Source organism: Pristiophorus japonicus, chromosome 20, assembly GCF_044704955.1.
Source record: "Pristiophorus japonicus isolate sPriJap1 chromosome 20, sPriJap1.hap1, whole genome shotgun sequence".
NCBI lineage: Eukaryota > Metazoa > Chordata > Chondrichthyes > Pristiophoridae > Pristiophorus > Pristiophorus japonicus.
This window is the reverse complement of record NC_091996.1, coordinates 60,675,693-60,697,306: the sequence shown is the minus strand read 5'-3', so window position 1 is coordinate 60,697,306 and position 21,614 is coordinate 60,675,693. Positions and strand designations below refer to the sequence as shown.

General features: G+C 46.4%; 1 protein-coding gene across 1 annotated transcript in view; it reads right to left on the bottom strand.

The window, feature by feature from the left end:
- Positions 1–1,580: 1,580 nt before the first annotated feature.
- Positions 1,581–21,614, bottom strand: part of LOC139232748 (dentin sialophosphoprotein-like) — a 32,158-nt gene continuing 12,124 nt past the window's right edge. The window contains exons 2-5 of the mRNA XM_070863253.1: positions 17,200–18,981; positions 16,790–17,118; positions 13,378–13,490; positions 1,581–1,771 (exon numbers count right to left, since the gene is read on the bottom strand). Of these exons, the coding sequence (XP_070719354.1) occupies positions 1,581–1,771; positions 13,378–13,490; positions 16,790–17,118; positions 17,200–18,981 (2,415 nt within the window). The remainder of the gene's footprint in view (positions 1,772–13,377; positions 13,491–16,789; positions 17,119–17,199; positions 18,982–21,614) is intronic.

Sequence of the window (21,614 nt, the reverse complement as noted above, 5' to 3'; positions counted from 1 at the left end):
TAGGGAATGATTGTGATCATTCTTTCCCAAATGATCCCTCACTGAAATATGAACCACTTGCCCTTCATTCCCCAGAACAAGATTGCGCACTGCTTCCCTTTCTCGTTGGGCCAGAAAGGTACTGATCAAGAAAGTTCCCTTGTACATGTTTCAGATATTCCTCCCCCTTTTTTGCCCTTTACACTGTTACTTTCTCAGGGGGAGACAGTTCATCTGTGGAAGAGGTTCTAATGATGAGAGCTCGCTTTGGAATCAGGTTCTGATGATGACACTCCCTCTCCGTGTGACAGCTGTTGAGTTCTGTATGTGTTAATGATGTGACAGGGAGAGGGATGACGTCTGTATTGAGTTGGAAATCCTCAGCTGTTTTACTGCCACATAACAAGATTGATAGGCAGGGTCATGGTGCCACGCTGCTTCATGTATGTTATGAGACGCTTTGAGTTACAACCAAATGCCAATGCATGTCATGTCTGTCTCATTAAATTGGAAACATGATGTAGGATTGAACTTGCATTTTTGGTTTCCTCCAGTCCAGGCTCCACTTGACAAGCCAATCCCTTTACATATCAGTTACTACTGAATTCTTTCAGCATGTGGTACAGCTACTGATGCAATCCTGGGGTTAATCAGGCTGAACTCTAAAAATAGGACACTACACATGAACCAGTGAACAGGGTATAATCATTACATAGTGCTGAGCAGGTCCTTCTCTTTAATGACGGATTTTCAACCCCTGCCACCCACAGAGGGAGGCACTAGGCATCAGCTTAAATATACCAGCAAGAGGCACCTGGTGTCTTTTCAAAGCTGCTGTGACCCATTTATCGCTGCGTTTGTTGGGGAAATCCTCATATTTCCATGTCACCAGAAACCAGCTGTAAAACTTCTTTTTGAAGAGATGCCCAGACATTGAGACTATTGGGGAAGATTTTTCTCTTCAAGGATGGAGGCCCAGTAGGACAATCCCAGCCCCCACCTCCAACACTCACTCCCTCCACCACCGGCACACTGTGGCTGCAGTGTGTACCATCTACAGGATGATACACACTGCAGTCACGCCAAGGCTTCTCCGGCAGCACCTCCCAAACCCGCGACCTCCACCACCTGGAGACGCATGGGAACAACATCACCTGCAAGTTCCCCTCCAAATTACACATTATCCTGACTTAGGCATACATCGCCATTCCTTCAGCGTCACTGGGACAAAATCCTGCAACTCCCTCCCCAACAACACTGTGGGAGCACTTTCGCCACATGGACTGCAGCGGTTGAAGAAGGCCGTTCACTACCACCTTCTCAAAGGCAATTACAGTTGGGCAATAAATGCCGGCCTTGCCAGCGATGCCCGTGTCCCGTGATTGAATAAATAAATAAAAACTTCCACTTGTACCTCTGTATCAGTTATCTTGGGACAAGGGCTTGTTAAGCATGCATGCCGTCAGGAGGGAGCCCGGCATGCGGAGAGATGAAACTCCGGGATCATCTCAATTAGATTACCCGCCGCTGCCGGTTGGGTCGGCTCCGCCATGAAAGACGCGCCTGGGGGAAAGGCATGTGAAAGTGAGATGACAGCGGGTTCACAATCCGCTGTCAAAAATAACCACTTTCCCACCCGACCTGCCTCCGATTGCACCCATTAACTGCCCAGAAAATTCCGGCCAATATATTTGGATTTTCCAAAGGCCTTCGATAAAGTACCGCCGAGTAGACTTGCGACTAAGCTTAGAACTTGCGGAATCAGGGGACAAGTAGCAGAAAGGATCGTAAGCTGGGAAACAGAGAGTAGGGGTAAAAGGTAGTTACTCAGACTGGCAAAAGGTGGGAAGTGCATTTCTACAAGGATCGGTGCTGGGATCACTGTTGTTCACCATTTACTTAAACGATTGGGACTTGGGGATCAGAAGTAAAATTTCAAAATTTGCAGAAGACACCAAATTGTGTGTGTTGGGGGGGGGGAGGTGTGGGGGTGGGGGGCGGTAGTTAATACAGAGGAGGACTGTGACAAAATGCAGGAAGACATTAATTAACTTGCAGAATAGACGTGTAATTGACAAATTAATTTTAATATAGATAAGTGTGAGGTGATACATTTTAGTACAAAGATTAAGGAGATCACCCACTCCTTGGAAAATAAGTGTCTAAATGGGGTAGAGGAACAGGGGATCTTGGATGCAGATTCACATATCACATAAAAATAGCAACACTGGATAAGGCCTTAAAAACGCAAACAACGCACTGGGGTTCATTGCTATAGGGATAGAATTGTAGAATTGTTAAACTTGTATTGAACTTTGGTTAGACCACACTTGGAGTGCTGTGAACAGTTCCGGTCTCCATATTATAAAGAGGAAATTAGTTTTTGAAGACCAGGCCCTCAAAATTGCCACCAAGCTCATGGTCTACAGGGTTGTAGTAATAGCCGCCCTCCTGTATGGCTCAGAGACATGGACCATGTACAGTAGACACCTCAAGTCGCTGGAGAAATACCACCAACGATGCCTCTGCAAGATCCTACAAATCCCCTGGGAGGACAGACGCACCAACATTAGTGTCCTCGACCAGGCCAACATCCGCATCATTGAAGCACTGACCACACTTGATCAGCTCCGCTGGGCAGGCCACATTGTTCGTATGCCAGTCACGAGACTCCCAAATCAAGCGCTCTACTCGGAACTCCTTCACGGCAAATGAGCCAAAGATGGGCAGAGGAAACGTTATAAGGACACCCTCAAAGCCTCCCTGAAAAAGTGCACCATCCCCACTGACACCTGGGAGTCCCTGGCCAAAGACCGCCCTAAGTGGAGGAAGTGCATCCGGGAGGGTGTTGAGCACCTCGAGTCTCATCGCAGAGAGCGTGCAGAAATCAAGCGCAGGCAGCAAAAAGAGTGTGCGGCAAACCTGTCCCACCCACCCCTTCCCTCAACGACTATCTGTCCCATCTGTGACAGGGATTGTGGTTCTCGTATTGTGCTGCTCAGCCACCTAAGGAGTCATTTTAAGAGTGGAAGCAAGTCTTCCTCGATTCCAAGGGACTGCCTATGATGATGTTAATTATAAAAAGGATACAGAGGCACTGGAGAAAGTGCAAAACGGATTTACGAGCATGATACCAGAACTGAGAGATTATACGCATCAGGAAAGATTGAACAGGCTGGGGATCTTTAAACTCTAGAAAAGAGGAGACTGAGGGGTGACCTGATAGCGGTCTTTGAAATTATGAAAGGGTTTGATAGGGTAGAGATAGAGAAGATATTTCCAATTGTGGAGGAGACCAGAACTAGAGCATAAATATAAGATAGTCACTAATAAATTCAATAAGCAATTCAGGAGAAGCAGCTTCACCCAGAGAGTTGTGAGAATGTGGAACTCACTACCACAAGGAGTGGTCGAGGCGACTAGCATAGATGCATTTAAGGGAAGCTAGATAAACATATAAGGGAGAAAAGAATAGAAGGATATGTTGATGGGGTTAGATGAAGAAGAGTTGGAGGAGACTCATGTAGGGCATAAATGCTAGCATGGAATAAAAACAGAAAATGCTGGAAATCTCAGCAGGTCAGGCAGCATCAGTGGAGAGGAAGCAGAGTTAATGTTTTGAATCGGTGACCCTTTGGGTCTAATGAACAAGCAACTGGTTCGAACCAGTTGGCGGGCTCTGAGCAGCGGCAGGTTTTGCGAAAGCAGCTCTGCCCGAAGACGACGCCATCTTGCTTACAGTACTTGCCGTGGAACTCCGACTTGTCGATGGTATCGGCCTCAAATTATCATTCATCGTCATGCATGCCTGGGCAGTCGTGATGGCCTTTTTCAAATCCAGTGTCTCCGCAGCCAACAGCTTCCTGAGGATCGCATCATGGTTGATGCCGATCACGAAGTCATCACGCAGCATGTCTTCCAGCATGTTCCCGAACTTACATGGCTCAGCAAGACGTCGCAGGACGGTGACAAATCCCGACACATCCTGGCCGTCAGCACAAGCATGCGTGTAGAGATGGTAGCGTGAAAAGCTGATCCCCTCTTTTGGCTTCAGATGGTTACCCACCAATGTACACCAGAACTGCCCTGTGCTTAACTGTGTAGGCCTCTACCTCCATGCCGTTGGCCACAAAATACTGATCCAGGCGGTCGACAAAATCTGTCCAATCCTCGCCATCCACGAATCTCTCCAGGATTCCAACAGTGCCCATTGTGCTTGCAAAGGTTCTTAAATTACCTCGTCGCCAATTGTAATGACTCAAGAGTCTGGTTACTGTAAACTCACTCAGGTGCAACCTCATCCAGCTTTAGTCCAGCCCAAGAGTGCCAGCCTGACAAAGGCACACAGCTTATATACAGATGACCAAGCACACATGCCACATGTGTACAGCCTGATGACCTCCAACCGTGGCACCCTCTGGTGTCTGGTGACCCCCAAGCATTAATACATAACATTTTGTATTAATGCTAGCATGGACCTGTTGGGACGAATGCACTGTTTCTGTGCTGTAAATACTGTGTAAAACTATATAACGTAACCAGTTAGACTTCTAAGTAAAATGATGGGACAGCTGCTATCCGTTGGCTGCATTTCCTGTGGCATGTGGGAACTCCAGGAGGCTTTATGTGTCCTGGATAACCACGTGTGCAGTGAGTTCCTCCAGCCGCTCGAGCTTGAGCTCAGGGTTTCTGAGCTTGAGGAGTGGCTGGAGTCACTGTAGGGCAGACGGGGGGGCTGAGAATTTCCTGGAGCGCACGTTCCAGGAGGTGGTCACCCCACCACTACAGTCAGTTCAGGAGGATAGTCAGTGGGTGGCCGTCCAGCAGGGTAGGAAGAGGCAGGCAGTGCAGGAATCCCCTGGGGTGTGCATTCTCAGATCAGTTTTCAGCACTGAATACCAGTGAGGGTGGCGACACCTTGGGGGAGTGCAGTCTAGACCAGGGGCTAACACCCTTTCTGCTTCTGAGGCCTCTTTCCCATGTTATACAAATTCCACACACCCCCTGCAGGTGGTTTTTCAGTATAAAAATTAGTTATACAATTAAACGTTTATATTTTGTATTATTATTATTGTTTTACTTACTTAAAATGGAACTGGTTGCTGGTACTGAGCAACAATTGTCAAGACGTGGAGGTATCTTCAACAAGTTATCTTCATCACCGGTGAGGCCTGACAAGGAGAAAGAAAGACATGCCTTTATATAGCACCTTTCACGACAACCGGACGTCCCAAAGCGTTTTGCAGCCAATTAATTACTTTTTAGAAGCGTGGTCACTGTTGTAATGTAGGAAACACGGCAGCCAATTTGTGCACAGCAAGCTCCCACAAACAACAATGCGATGATAATCAGATAATCTGTTTTAGTGATGTTGGTTGAGGGATAAATATTGGCCAGAACACCGGGGATAACTCCCCAGCTCTTCTTCGAAAAATAGTGCCTTGGGATTTTTTATGCCCACCTGAGAGCAGACGGGACCTCAGTTTAATGTCTCATCCGAAAGACAAGGGAGGTGTTGCCCAGTCCATTTCCAGCACAGATTCTGCAGCTGTTTCCAGCAAAGTCTCCATCCAGTGTCACCTCATTGGAAGAACTCTCTCACCATTGACAGATCGCTTTTGTCATCTGTATTTCACCTGCCATCTATTCCATCAGTATGGGTGCTGTTTATACTGTCTCACTGTCTCACATTGGCCCTCAGAATCCCACCACGATCAGCCCCAACACCAGCATCGCCAGGCACACCAGCAGTACCAACAATAACACCAACCTTCTTCGCAATCACCTGATGCTGCACAGGACACAGGGCATCAGCGCCCGACCACATTGCTGCTTGGGAGGCCAGGGATGGGCTTATCACGGCCATATTTAGTCAACTTTACGCTGTCACATGCTGTGCCAGGTTGGCGTCACCCCACACCAACAATATAAAGCATCCCCACAATGACCAAGCCGTTCCTTTCACACTCACCACCATTGCGGGGGGTACCGTTATGTCTCACCATTCACTGCAATTTACTAAGCCACTTCGGAAGGTGCACACAAATCTGTCCAAGGTCGGACAGTGTTGAAAATAAAGAATTTTATGTTTGCCACCACATTAACAGAAACTTTACATAAACAGTGCATAAAACACCCAAATTGCTACCCTCATGTGTTGTTAGTTGGTATGATTGCACTAAGATGAGGGTGATTGTGAGGGGTGGCTAGTGAGATGGGGATGTGATAATATTGATTGAGAGAGAGGGATGGGTAGACGTGCAAGATATGTTGGTGTGAGTAAGGATGTGCAGGAGTAGGGTAAGGAAGGCAGAGTCATGGGGATGTGATGAGAGGCACAGCAGGATGAGGTTGAATGTGACTTTGTACTAATGTTTCCTGATCTAATGAGATACTTGAAATGTTTGTGGCACTGCACCCAGGTCCTTCTGACCACATCCCTGCTTGTGACCTCCTCTGCAATCTGTCTTGGTCTCCTGGGGAGATCTCTTCTGCATATCGGAAGGGAAGAGGACCTCCCCGCGTGTTGTAACTCCCTCCATAAGCATATGGAGGGAATCATCGGAGAGCCTGAGTGCAGCCTTCTGCCTCTGTGCAGTCATTGTCTGTGTTTGCAGCACTCCAATACTGCAGTGCACTGACAGCACTATGTTAGATTAAACTTCAAATGTAATGTGGCCATGGTGCCTTTAAAAATTCCAGCTAAAAACGCGTCATGAATGATGTCACCAGACCCGTTCTATCTCATTGGCCTGGGCAACGCGCTGGGTGGGCTTAATAGGCCCCATTAAGGTAATTTCATTTTCAACAGTGGGGTGGAGCCAACAGCGGGGTCGTGACCTGCCATGGACACTGTCCACACCGGATCCGTCCAGGTAGGCAAAATTATGTCCACTTCATTACCCTTACCTACCCTTTCTGTTTCATCCTCAAAGAATCCGATAAGGTTGGCCAAGCGTGACCTTTCCTTTTGGAATCCATGCTGACTACTCTATTATATTTTCAGTTTCGAGATGTTTTTCTATTATATCTTTGAGTAAGCATACCATTATCTCCCTACCCCCAAGGTGAAACTAATTGGTCTATAGTTCCTTATCTCCCTTTTAAAATATGAATCATATTAGCTAACTGCCAGTCATCTGGCACTACTCCCTTTTCTAATGAATTTATATATCTGTAACAGTGCCTCTGTTATCTCTTGCCTAACTTCTTTTAATACGCGTGGATGCAATCCATTCAGACCAGGGCTTTTATCCTGTCTAAATTTGATTAGTTTATCAATTATCTCCCCCCTTTCTATCTTAAATGTCTTTATATATTTTTTGATCACTTCTTCTACTGTCTTGCTCAGCTTGTAGTCTCCCTAATAAATGCCAAGGCAAAGTAATTATTTAATTTTCTGCCATTTCGCTGTCATTGCCTGTGAGTTTGTCGTGCGTATCCCTTAATGGCCCTATCTCTATCCAGATTTTTCTTTTGTTATTCATGTGTCTGTACAATACTTTATTATTTCTTTTTATATTCCTTGATCATTTAATTTTGCAGTCTCTCTTTTCCTTCCTAATTGTTTTTCTGACTTTTTTCCCCTAATCTTTTCATATTCGCTTTTGTCATCCTCTGTGTACTTAGTGTAGTCATCCTCGACTCCGAGAGACTGCCTAAGAGAAAAGAGAGACTTAGTGTGAGCTTCTTTCCTTTCACATTTGTCTTTATTTCTTTATTCATCCATGGTGTGTCATTACCATTACATATATGTTCTTAGTTTAGTATCCCCGATGTATTATTCAATTATATATGTATACTAGATTTTTATTTGATGCAATTTGGATCCCTTTCGTGTTGGTAACCTCTGCTTCGTTAATTTTAATATTATCGTCTTAGTTCATTTTAGTTTTATCGCCTTAGTTAAAATTGCCTTTTAATCTGATTATTCATATATTTATTATTTACAGTTGCCTCTTGGTTTAAAGTGCTCAGCACCTCCTACCTCCTCTGCACCAAATTCCCACTCTCACCAAATCCTGTCGCCACTTCATTTAGAAGGTTCAACCAGCTCTGTGTGTTCAGTTGTTGTGATCTGGAATGCACAGCCTGAAAGGAAGGTGGGAGATTCAATAGTAACTTTCAGAAGGGAACTGGATATATACTTGAAAAGGAAAAATTTGCAGGGCGATGGGGAAAGAGCAGAAGAGTGTGACAAATTGGACAGCTCTTTCAAAGAGCCGACACAGACATGATGGGCTGAATGGTCTCTATCGGTGCTGTACCTTCACCACATGGACCGCAGCGGTTCAAGAAGGCGGCTCACCACCACCTTCTCAAGGGGCAATTAGGGATGGGCAATAAATGCTGGCCTTGCCAGCGCCGTCCACATCTTATGAACGAATAATAAAAAAAAATACTTCCATATGAGATGATGAAAACCAGGAGAGGTGCAGATGTTTGGAGAACTCCAAAGAGTTTAAAAAACAGAGTGGAAGGACCCAGTTAGCTGAAAGTGAGACAGCGAGAGGGAGAGGGAAAGAGTTAAAATGGCTCAGTTGATGTGTTCACTTCCCTACACACAGGAGCTCGTTTTTCAATCTGTGCAATTGGAGCATGCTGTAAACCGGGTTACCTATCTGAAGACGCTCCATTTCCCAAATTACAGGTTGCATTGTTGCTGCCTTAGTCCTGTATCAGAAACTGCTTCATCGAGCGCACACTAAAGGGCATGGCACTTCACTCTGAAGCATACCCCCTATTGAACAGGCTCAATGGTGCACTAGGCCCCCTTGCTGTTCAGTCACATCTCACTCCAGGAGGCCGCCACACAACATTAAAGTCAACAAGTGCATCTGTAGTGATTTTATTGAAGCAGCCTCTCTCTTTACTTTTAGCCACTGTTTGAGCTACAAAAGGATTGCATTTGGCACTCTTCCCATTTGAGGAGAATAATGGGAACAAAATGCGAAAAAACATTTCTTATCAAAGAAGATCATAAACCTCAGCAATCTGTCTCTCTCGGTCTGCTGATACATGCCCAAGCATCTGATTCATGGGGAAGCCTACAAGAATTTTTGAGACTAAGTCGAGGCTGTGTAAGACAAGACTGGGTACAGTAATGTAGTGATTATATTACTAGATCAGTACTTCAGAGGCTTAAATTAATAATCCAGTTAAAATTAGTTCAAATCCCTCCGTGCTGTTTGAGAATTTCAAGTCAGTTTTTTAAAAATCTTGGAAATAAGAAGCTGGTATCAGTAAAATGACTGTGAGCTGTTGGATTGTCCTAAATACCCAACTGATTTACTAATGTCCTTTAGGGAAGGAAGCTTGCCATCCTTACATAGTCTCTCTATCAGTCTGATTTTTGCAGCGCGACAGCTGCAGGAAAAATGCAGGGAACAGCGCCAGCCCTTATACATGGCCTTATTCGACCTTACAAAGGCCTTTGACACTGTCAATCGCGAGGGTCTATCGAGCGTCCTCCTCCGTTTTGGATGCCCCCAAAAGTACATCACCATCATCTGCCTGCTCCACGGCGACATGCAGGCCGTGATCCTTACCAACGGATCCATCACAGACCCATTCCATGTCTCGACCGGGGTCAAACAGGGCTGCGTCATCGCCCCAACCCTCTTCTCAATCTTCCTCGCTGCCATGCTCCACCTCACAGTCAACAAGCTCCCCGCTGGAGTGGAACTAAACTACAGAACCAGTGGGAACCTGTTCAACCTTCACCGTCTCCAGGCCAGGTCCAAGACCACTCCAACCTCTGTTGTTGAGCTACAGTATGCGGACGACACCTGCGTCTGAGCACATACAGAGGCTGACTTCCAGGACATAGCTGACGTATTTACTGAGGCGTATGAAAGCAGGGGCCTTACGCTAAACATCCGTAAGACAAAGATCCTCCACCAGCCTGTCCTCATCGCACAGCACTGCCTCGCAGTCATCAAGATCCACGCGCAGCCCTGGATACCGTGGACCATTTCCTATACCTCGGGAGCCTCTTATCAACAAGAGCAGACATTGACGACGAGATTCAACACCGCCTCCAGTGCACCAGTGCAATCTTCAGCCACCTGAGGAAAATAGTGTTTGAAGACCAGGCCCTCAAATCTGCCACCAAGCTCATGGTCTACAGGGCTGTAGTAATACCTGCCCTCCTGTATGGCTCAGAGACATGGACCATGTACAGTAGACACCTCAAGTCGCTGGAGAAATACCACCAATGATGCCTCTGCAAGATCCTACAAATCCCCTGGGAGGACAGATGCACCAACATTAGCGTCCTCGACCAGGCCAACATCCCCAGCATTGAAGCACTGACCACATTTGATCAGTTCCGCTGGCCAGGCCACAATGTTCGCATGCCAGACACGAGACTCCAAAAGCAAGCGCTCTACTCGGAACTCCTTCACGGCAAACGAGCCAAAGGTGAGCAGAGGAAACATTAAAAGGACACCCTCAAAGCCTCCCTGAAAAAGTGCCACATCTCCACTGACACCTGGAGTCCCTGGCCAAAGACCGCCCTAAGTGGAGGAAGTGCATCCGGGAGGGTACTGAGCACCTCGCGTTTCATCGCCGAAAACATGCAGAAATCAAGCACAGGCAGCGGAAAGAGCGTGCGACAAACCTGTCCCACCCACCCTTTCCCTCAACGACTATCTGTCTGACCTGTGACAGGAACTGTGGTTCTCGTATTGTGCTGTTCAGCCACCTAAGGATTAAGTTTAAGAGTGGAAGCAAGTCTTCCTCGATTCCAAGGGACTGCCTATGATGATGATGATTAGTGAAGGAAGCTTACATAGTCTGGCTCATTTGTGACTCCAGTCCCACACCTACGTGGTTGACTCTTAATTGTCCTCTGATGTGGGCTTAGGAAACCACTCAGTTGTAACAACAGAGGGATGTGCAATAAACATTGGCCTTGCTAATGATGCCCATATCTCAAGAATGAATTTTTAAAAAGGTGATGAAACCCCATAATGATTCCCTTGTTATCTGATATGTAATTTCCATGTTTAGGATATTGCTATACCATACAGCTCCAATTGTACAATTTGGCCCCTATTAAATGTTTCCTTTAATTTGCCTTTAACAAATCCATGCTGCATGTCTTTGATTAACCCATGCATTTCTGAATGCTCATTAATTTGATGTCAACACATTGAGAGATTGTCTGACCAATCTTGGGTATGCTGCAATATTCTAAACATTCGGGAGATTGAAGCCATTGGTCTTTGGCCCTCATTACAAACTCTGTACCTTTGCCACTGATTTCATCTCCCTCTCCAGCTACTGTTTCAGGCTGAACCAGATTGTTCAGAGCCTCTGTATCCTATTGAATCACAAGCTTGGCTTCCGATATTACTCCATCAGCCATGGTCTCATTTAATGGTGGAGCAGACTCAAGGGGCTGAATGGCCTACTTCTGTTCCTATGTTCCTATCACAAAAATAGCCTACTTCCACTTCTGTACCATCACCTGCCACTCCCCAAGCTCAGCCCATCTGTCACTGAACCCTTTATCGATGCATTTATCACCTGTAGCTTTGACTATTCCTGCCCAGTCTCGTATCCTCTGTTAATTGCAGATCATCAAGAACTCTGCTGCCTGTATTCTACCCAACATTCCTGTCTTCGTTGACCTATATTGGCCCCACACACCTCGAATTTACAACTTGCATCCTTGTGTTTAAATCTGTCCACAGTCTCATTCGTCTCTCTATCGCCAACACCCTTCAATGCTACTTCCCCATCAACCCGGAAATCTCTATTTCTCTGATGTTGGCCTCTTTTGCTCTCCCCCTTTCCTTTTGCTCAACCACTCACGGCTGCACCAGCACACTCTGGAAGTACCTCTTTAACTCTTTCTGCCTCCCCACCTTCATCTCCTCCTTAAAGACCCTCCTTAAAAGCTGCCTTTTTTGATCAATCCTTTGATCACCTCTCCTAGTACCTCCTACTTTGGCTTGGCACACAGTTGATCCCTCGTGCTTCTGTGAAGGATGTTTCTCCATGTTATGGATGCTACAAATACAATGTGTGTTGGTTCCTGCTACTTGTTCTGCTAGCATCAACCTATCCATTAATTTGTTGGCTTGCAGGTTTATCTGGAACTGAGTGGAAAGAAGCCGAGTAATGGGTCAACCCTTCCAGGAACAATTGGTGGACCAGGCTAGCTGATCAATCATTGATATTACCTTAGCATGCTGCAGATCTGCCTGATTCTGGTATATATGCCCAAACCAGAACTACTAAAAGAACAAATTGCATTTAGACAGCACTTTTTTTTTAACCTCTGAATGCTCCAAGGTGCTTTACAGCCAATTAAGTTATTTTGAAGTGTAGTCACTGTTGTAATGTAGGAAACATGGCAGCCAATTTGACCACAACAAGGTCCCACAACCAGCAATGTGATCATGACCGGATAATCTATTTTAGTGATGTTGGTTGAGGGATACATATTGGCCAGGACACCGGGGAGAACTCCCTTGCTCTTTTTCAAATAGTGCTATGGAATCTTTTACCTGAGAGAGCAGTCACGGCCTCCGGTTAAGTTCTCATCTGAAAGACAGCACCTCTGACAGTGTAGCACTCCCTCAATACTGTACTGGAGTTCATCCCGGATTATGTACACAAGTCACGGGAGTGGGACTTGAACCCATGTACATGAAATCCCGAAGATGATAATTGAAATGTTGAAGGCAAACATTGGTGGTACATTTGTACATAGTGTTGCCACTGAGCCAACAGATATATTTGTATTTCCAGCCAAGGAGCTGTGGTATTAATATTCAGCTGGGCTGGAAATTTAGAGCCTCTTGTGAAACCTCACACTAGGAGTGGAGAGCAGTTTAATTACAGGCACAGTTAGGCAGGACCAAGGATATTAGTGCAGGCTCGAGCAAAGCCCTATGTTGCAGCACCTTGGAGAGCTCCCTTGCAAATCACTAATGAAGAGTCCAATGGGCTAGAAATTGTGGCCTCGCTGGGTCTGTATGAAGTGCGCACGGACCCGTCGAGGCCTCACAAAAGCCGGTTTTCAGGGCGCGATGCGCATGAGCCAAAAAACAGCTTTTCCAATCTGTCAAGATTTCTCCGTACAGCTCCTCTGCATCCCTGGGAGAAGGACATCCGCGCGGGAGAGATTGGGCTATTTGCCCAACTCATGCCCAGCAAATGTCCTTCAAACTTTTACGCCTGGTGAAAGCAGGCACATAGTCTATTATTATCAGCATGACACTTTTAAAACATATAAAAATTAAATTTAAACACTCATTTTTATATTAAAAACCCTGTCCATTAAGGTAAGTTTATTTTTAACCCTATTATAACACATTGGCCTAGAAATGCCGCTCGGCTACTTGCCGTGGGCGAACAACTAAAAAAGGTAAAAAAGATGCGCACCTGCTGCGCCCACGAGAGTTCCCAGTCCTAAGGCCTCCACTGACTGCGTGTCGCAGCGCGTGCACGTCAGGACGGCTGCAGGGCTGGAGCTGCAGCCACATGGCTTTGGGCAGCTAAAGGTAAAGTATTTTCTCATTCATAATAATAGGAACTCCGTAAGTTAGAGTGACGGAGATGCGGCGAATGTTTTGTGGCGGAGGAGCAGTGAAACATCTTGACGGAGGCTCGGCAAGTGTTTGTGGTGGAGGAGCGGCGGGAGATCGTGGCAGAGATGTGGCAGATGAGGGTACGGGGCCCAGAGGAGCAAAGGGGCCAGGGGCAGCATGGGCCAGCCCACACTGCGATATGTGTGCACATTAGTTCCGTGCAGCAGAGCAGGTCTCCAGTCGTCCTGGTTTACCCTTGCCTCTGGATAAAGGCCTAGCTCTGTCAAGCCTGTGTGGTGGCTGATGTGCAACGGTCACCACACGTTAAAAAAAAATCCACACGCAGGCATCTTCCTCCTCCGGAGTTCAGGACTGGAATATCGGGACCTTCATTGAAACATCTGTGAACTCATCTCTTTTGGTGTAGAAGTAAGTCACCCTCGTTCGAGGGATCGCCTATGACCTGGGTCCGTACACACTCCGTACGGACCTGGGGAGGCAGCGATTTCTGGGCCATTAAAAAAATTCTAAAAGATTTTTTTTTTCTAAAACATTTAATACAATTAATCTCAATTCATTTTAAATATGTGAGGTATTTTATTTACTTATTATGCTGTTTTTGATGTTTTGGGCTTTTTTCTCATTTTCTCATCGTACAAACGGAGTTCCCATTTTTACCAATGAGAATACTGCATATGATTGGTGGTTCAGGCCCACGTGACTCCAGCATGTACGTACCTACGTGAAAGACATCTCCCCGTGCACTGTGCAGCGAATCTAGGCCTCAGACCGGAATCCTACGTTCCTCCAGGACCACCAGATACTTTCGTAGATTTTTTTCGGGTTGGAGGCGTTTGTACGAAGGAAGCCTCCGACCGTACTTTTCCCCCCCATCATGTTTCCACTGCAGATTTTATAACAGTTATGGTGTGAGCCTTGGCTCAGTGTTAGCACTCTCACCTCTGAGTCAGATAGCTGTGGGTTCAAATCCAACACCAGAGTCGTGAGCATATAATTTGGGCTGGCATTTCTGTGCTGCACTGACGGAGGTCCGACGCCCTGTCTTCCCTCTCAGGAGGATGTAACAGATCCCACAGCACTTTTCAAAGAAGAGCAGTCTGTGACAGCCCAAGCAAGTTTGGGGAGGGACATTCCTGTCAGGCAGTGTGGGCCTGACTGCCCAAACTCATTGCCCACAAGCAATCCCACCCAAAATTCTATGGACTCTGGGGAGGTACCAGCGGATTGGAAAGCAGCTAATGTAATGCCTCTGTTTAAAAAAGGGGGCAGACAAAAGGCAGGTAACTATAGGCCGGTTAGTTTAACATCTGTAGTGGGGAAAATGCTTGAAGCTATCATTAAGGAAGAAATAGCGGGACATCTAGATGGGAATAGTGCAATCAAGCAGACGCAACATGGATTCATGAAAGGGAAATCATGTTTTACTAATTTACTGGAATTCTTTGAGGATATATCGAGCATGGTGGATAGAGGTGTACCGATGGATGTGGTGTATTTAGATTTCCAAAAGGCATTCGATAAGGTGCCACACAAAAGGTTACTGCAGAAGATAAAGGTACGCGGAGTCAGAGGAAATGTATTAGCATGGATAGAGAATTGGCTGGCTAACAGAAAGCAGAGAGTCGGGATAAATGGGTCCTTTTCAGGTTGGCAATCGGTGGTTAGTGGTGTGCCACAGGGATCGGTGCTGGGACCACAACTGTTTACAATATACATAGATGACCTGGAAGAGGGAACAGGGTGTAGTGTAACAAAATTTGCAGATGACACAAAGATTAGTGGGAGAGCGGGTTGTGTAGAGGACACAGAGAGGCTGCAAAGAGATTTAGATAGGTTAAGCGAATGGGCGAAGGTTTGGCAGATGGAATACAATGTCGGAAAATGTGAGGTCATCCACCTTGGAAAAAAAAACAGTAAAAGGGAATATTATTTGAATGGGGAGAAATTACAACATGCTGCGGTGCAGAGGGACCTGGGGGGTCCTTGTGCATGAATCCCAAAAAGTTAGTTTGCAGGTGCAGCAGGTAATCAGGAAGGCGAATGGAATGTTGGCCTTCATTGCGAGAGGGATGGAGTACAAAAGCAGGGAGGTCCTGCTGCAACTGTATAGGGTATTGGTGAGGCCGCACCTGGAGTACTGTGTGCAGTTTTGGTTACCTTACTTAAGGAAGGATATACTAGCTTTGGAGGGGGTACAGAGACGATTCACTAGGCTGATTCCGGAGATGATACCTTATGATGATAGATTGAGTAGACGGGGTCTTTACTCGTTGGAGTTCAGAAGGATGAGGGGTGATCTTATAGAAACATTTAAAATAATGAAAGGGATAGACAAGATAGAGGCAGAGAGGTTATTTCCACTGGTCGGGGAGACTAGAACTAGGGGGCACAGCCTCAAAATACGGGGGAGCCAATTTAAAACCGAGTTGAGAAGTAATTTCTTCACCCAGAGGGTTGTGAATCTGTGGAATTCTCTGCCCAAGGAAGCAGTTGAGACTAGCTCATTGAATGTATTCAAATCACAGATTGATAGATTTTTAACCAATAAGGGAATGGGGTTATGGGGAGCAGGCGGGTAAGTGGAGCTGAGTCCACGGCCAGATCAGCCATGATCTTGTTGAATGGCGGAGCAGGCTCGAGGGGCTAGATGGCCGACTCCTGTTCCTAATTCTTATGTTCTTATGTTCAATGGCAGGCAGGATCGTGAAGGAGAATTGCAGCCTATGTGTCTTTTATTAGAGTGATTGTATGGTGTGTAATAAACGAAAGAAAGACTTGGATTTATATAGCACCTTTCACAATCACTGAACATCTGAAAGTGCTTTACAGTCAATGAAGTATGTTTTGTTATGTTGATTGAGGGATAGATATTAGCTAGGACACCAGGGATAACTTCCCGCTCTTCTTCGAAATAGTGCGATACGATGTTTTATGTTCTCTTGGTTTAACGTCTCATCGGAAAGATGGCACCTCCAACAGTGCAGCACTCCCTCAGCAATGCACTGGAGTGTCAGCCTAGATTTTTTTAGTGCTGAAGTCCCTGGTGTGGGACTTGAACCCACAACCTTCTGATTCAGAGGTGAGATTGCTACCCACTGAGCCATGGCTGACATTGCCACTTTGTTGGGATTGTCTTCTGCCACTGGTTGCTCTTGTCTGTCCTGTCTGCCTGGTCACTGCTGATATCTTCCCTTGCCTGGTCACTGTTGATATCTTCCCCTGCCTGGCCACTGCTGATATCTTACCTTGCCTGGTCACTGCTGATATCTTCCCTTGCCTGGTCACTGCTGATATCTTCCCTTGCCTGGTCACTGTTGATATCTTCCCTTGCCTGGTCACTGCTGATATCTTCCCTTGCCTGGTCACTGCTGATATCTTCCCTTGCCTGGTCACTGTTGATATCTTCCCTTGCCTGGTCACTGCTGATATCTTCCCTTGCCTGGTCACTGCTGATATCTTCCCTTGCCTGGTCACTGCTGATATCTTCCCCTGCCTGGTCACTGTTGATATCTTCCCTTGCCTGGTCACTGTTGATATCTTCCCTTGCCTGGTCACTGCTGATATCTTCCCTTGCCTGGTCACTGCTGATATCTTCCCTTGCTTGGTCACTGTTGATATCTTCCCTTGCCTAGTCACTGCTGATATCTTCCCTTGCCTGGTCACTGCTGATATCTTCCCTTGCCTGGTCACTGTTGATATCTTCCCTTGCCTGGTCACTGCTGATATCTTCCCTTGCCTGGTCACTGCTGATATCTTCCCTTGCCTGGTCACTGCTGATATCTTCCCTTACCTGGTCACTGTTGATATCTTCCCTTGCCTGGTCACTGCTGATATCTTCCCTTGTCTGGTCACTGTTGATATCTTCCCTTGCCTGGTCACTGCTGATAACTTCCCTTGCCTGGTCACTGCTGATATCTTCCCTTGCCTGGTCACTGCTGATATCTTCCCTTGCCTGGTCACTGCTGATATCTTCCCTTGCCTGGTCACTGTTGATATCTTCCCTTGCCTGGTCACTGCTGATATCTTCCCTTGTCTGGTCACTGTTGATATCTTCCCTTGCCTCGTCACTGCTGATATCTTCCCTTGCCTGGTCACTGTTGATATCTTCCCTTGCCTGGTCACTGCTGATATCTTCCCTTGCCTGGTCACTGCTGATATCTTCCTTTGCCTGGTCACTGTTGATATCTTCCCTTGCCTGGTCACTGCTGATATCTTCCCCTGCCTGGTCACTGCTGATATCTTCCCTTGCCTGGTCACTGTTGATATCTTCCCTTGCCTGGTCACTGCTGATATCTTCCCTTGCCTGGTCACTGTTGATATCTTCCCTTGCCTGGTCACTGTTGATATCTTCCCTTGCCTGGTCACTGCTGATATCTTCCCTTGCCTGGTCACTGCTGATATTTTCCCTTGCCTGGTCACTGTTGATATCTTCCCCTGCCTGGTCACTGCTGATATCTTCCCTTGCCTGGTCACTGCTGATATCTTCCCCTGCATGGTCACTGTTGATATCTTCCCTTGCCTGGTCACTGCTGATATCTTCCCTTGCCTGGTCACTGCTGATATCTTCCCTTGCCTGGTCACTGTTGATATCTTCCCTTGCCTGGTCACTGTTGATATCTTCCCTTGCCTGGTCACTGCTGATATCTTCCCTTGCCTGGTCACTGTTGATATCTTCCCCTGCCTGGTCACTGTTGATATCTTCCCTTGCCTGGTCACTGTTGATATCTTCCCTTGCCTGGTCACTGCTGATATCTTCCCTTGCCTGGTCACTGTTGATATCTTCCCCTGCCTGGTCACTGTTGATATCTTCCCTTGCCTGGTCACTGCTGATATCTTCCCTTGCCTGGTCACTGTTGATATCTTCCCTTGCCTGGTCACTGCTGATATCTTCCCTTGCCTGGTCACTGTTGATATCGTTCCTTGCCTGGTCACTGCTGATATCTTCCGCTGCCTGGTCACTGTTGATATCTTCCCTTGCCTGGTCACTGCTGATATCTTCCCTTGCCTGGTCACTGCTGATATCTTCCCTTGCCTGGTCACTGTTGATATCTTCCCTTGCCTGGTCACTGCTGATATCTTCCCCTGCCTGGTCACTGCTGATATCTTCCCTTGCCTGGTCACTGTTGATATCTTCCCTTGCCTGGTCACTGCTGATATCTTCCCTTGCCTGGTCACTGCTGATATCTTCCCCTGCCTGGTCACTGTTGATATCTTCCCCTGCCTGATCACTGCTGATATCTTCCCTTGCCTGGTCACTGCTGATATCTTCCCCTGCATGGTCACTGTTGATATCTTCCCCTGCCTGGTCACTGTTGATATCTTCCCCTGCATGGTCACTGTTGATATCTTTCCTTGCCTGGTCACTGTTGATATCTTCCCCTGCCTGGTCACTGCTGATATCTTCCCTTGCCTGGTCACTGCTGATATCTTCCCTTGTCTGGCCAATGGCAAGGTCATTTAATGGGGAAAAGTTATGTTACAGTGTGTTTTCCAAGGGGAAATAGGCTGGTCCGGGCAAGCAAATTATCTGAGAGCTGCATGACGCAACTGTGCGCTACAGGTTGGGAGATTTGTTGGTTATCGCTTGCTGTTGCTTGGGCACTGAAATGGCATCAAAGATGAAAGTATCAGTTCCGTTGCTGATTGCTGATAGTGTTGTCGCTGCACTGCAAGTGGTTTCCAGGCCAGGCTGCAGGGTAAGGCACAGTTTCTGACGATCATGTTAAGAGAACTGTAGTCTGCGTGCCATTTTTTTGCACATGTCTGCTAACGCCTCAGATTTAAAATTCTCATATTTGAGTTCCAATCCCTCCGTGGCCTCGCCCCCTCCCTATCTCTGTAACCTACTCCAGCCCAGCAACCCTATGTGTTCTCTGTGCTCCTCGATTCTGATCTCTTGTGCATCCCCGATTTTCATTGTCCACCTTTGGAGGCTGTGCCTTCAGCAGCCATGGCCTAAGCTCTGGAATTCCCTAACTAATCCCCTCTAACTCCCTCTCCTCCTTTAAGACGCTCTTTAAAACCTATCTCTTTGAGCAAGGTTTTGGTCACCTGTCCTAATATCTCCTTATGTGGCTCGGTGATAAGTTTTGTCTGAATATGCTCCTGTGAAGTGCCATGAGACGTTTTTACTACATTAAAGGCACTATATAAATGCAAGTTGCTGTTGTTGCTACAATCGCATGGTCCATAAATGCAGGTGTTGCCTTGAGGCAGGGTCCGAAGCGATCTTAAGCGCCCGGCTTGTCTGCTGCAATCCTCCAATCCTCATTGCCTCCCAATCTACAACCAGCAAATACAAAGGACGAGCCCAAAGGACAGCCAAATTTACTGGATAGAAAGCACACGATAAAATGTCCCTGGGGAAACAGGAGCAGGTGGTAGATGGGGTCCAGTTTAAGAAGCTAAGTTCATTTGTTGGAAAAACATCGAAGCACCTGAACAGGTAAACACCCAAAACAACAGCGAAAACCCTGAACCAGATGGAAACAAGCAAAGCAGGTACTGGTAGCAAGGTAAAGGACCCTCCCTCCCAGGGGCAGATTAACTATGGGGTGGATGGCGCTGCAGCCCCAGGCCCACTAAAGAGCATAGGCCCACCAAATAAATGTAGGGAAAAAAATATAAGCCCTCCCAAATAGGCTGAATAGAATAGAACAGGCTACGGTTGAAACGGGAGACATCATTGAGAAACTCGCATATAGGGAGTCTCGTAATGTTATCTTGTAAAGTATCTACAGGATATATACTTGCTTATACAGGTTCAGGCTAGATTCACTTGTTTATACCTATATACAGAAGTACCTATATACACAAATGTACCTATATACAGAACAGAATATGTACTAACCTGTTTTATTTCACATGTTATTGAGAGAAATTTGCATATTTGTATAGGAATATAGTATGGAAATGTTACCAGAATCAGAATATATACCTACCTGATACAGAATATATACTTTCATTGCTGAATATACTGGCCTATGTTTTCATACTCAGAATCAGAATCATATATTTGATGTAATGACCATGAAAAAACATAACTATTGGCCCATTTGGATCAGTTTGCCCCAGGCCCATCAGACTCTTGATCCGGCCCTGCTCCCTTCCCTGAACACCCATTCCATACAGATCCTGGAGTGCTTTCTCAGACATTCCAAACATACCATGATGTCATTGCCCAATTTAAATTTTAAAAATCAGGCACTCACTAAGCCTACTGGTTGGCACGCGAGCAGGACCTCAGCGCCACAGCACCTCACAATCACGTGACTGTGTGCCCTTACGGTGTCCGGAGGGATCTGCAGCAGCCCAGTGGGTCACGTGATCGACCCAGGAATGTTTTACTCACAAACAATACTCAGGAACCACTGCAGCAGATTGAGGCTTAAAAAAAAAATCAATACACTGGTGGAACCCTAACCACATAGCGAGCCAAGTCACAAGCGCAGTCCCACTCAAAGGGACCATCCCACAATTGCCCAAGTAGAACATGGATCCCATTCATTCAGCATCCCAGAATGGAACGCCAATGGTACTGATCCCATTTCCTCCCAGGTTAGTCAAGGCTGGAACCAGGTGCAATTTACCATGTTACTGGAGCATGTTTGAATAAAGGAATCTGAGGAACGAAAAACTGGTTGGATGAAAACCTAATGATTTGCTCACTGTAAACTCACTCCCTCCTCACCCTACTGGCATTCCAGCATCAGTGTCAATGGAATGGGGAGGCCTAGGCACTGTGAAATGAATTAACAGGTTATAACCACAGAGAGAAAGGGAAAAGAGGCAAGTCAGCTCTGGGAGGCGACCCTGAACATGGCAACTAATCAACAAGTAACAGAATCTAATAACAGAGTTATTTAACCATTCTATCATCAGGCTAATAATCTTCTTATCATTATTTTAGGTGTCAGCTGCAGCTCAGTGATAGTGCTTCTGAGTCAGAAGGTCACAAATTCAAGCCCCACTCAAGAGACTGAGCACAAAATCTAGGCTGACACTCCAGTACTAAGGGAATGCCGCACTGTCGGTGTTGTATATGCTGACTATGGATGTACTGTATGTGTA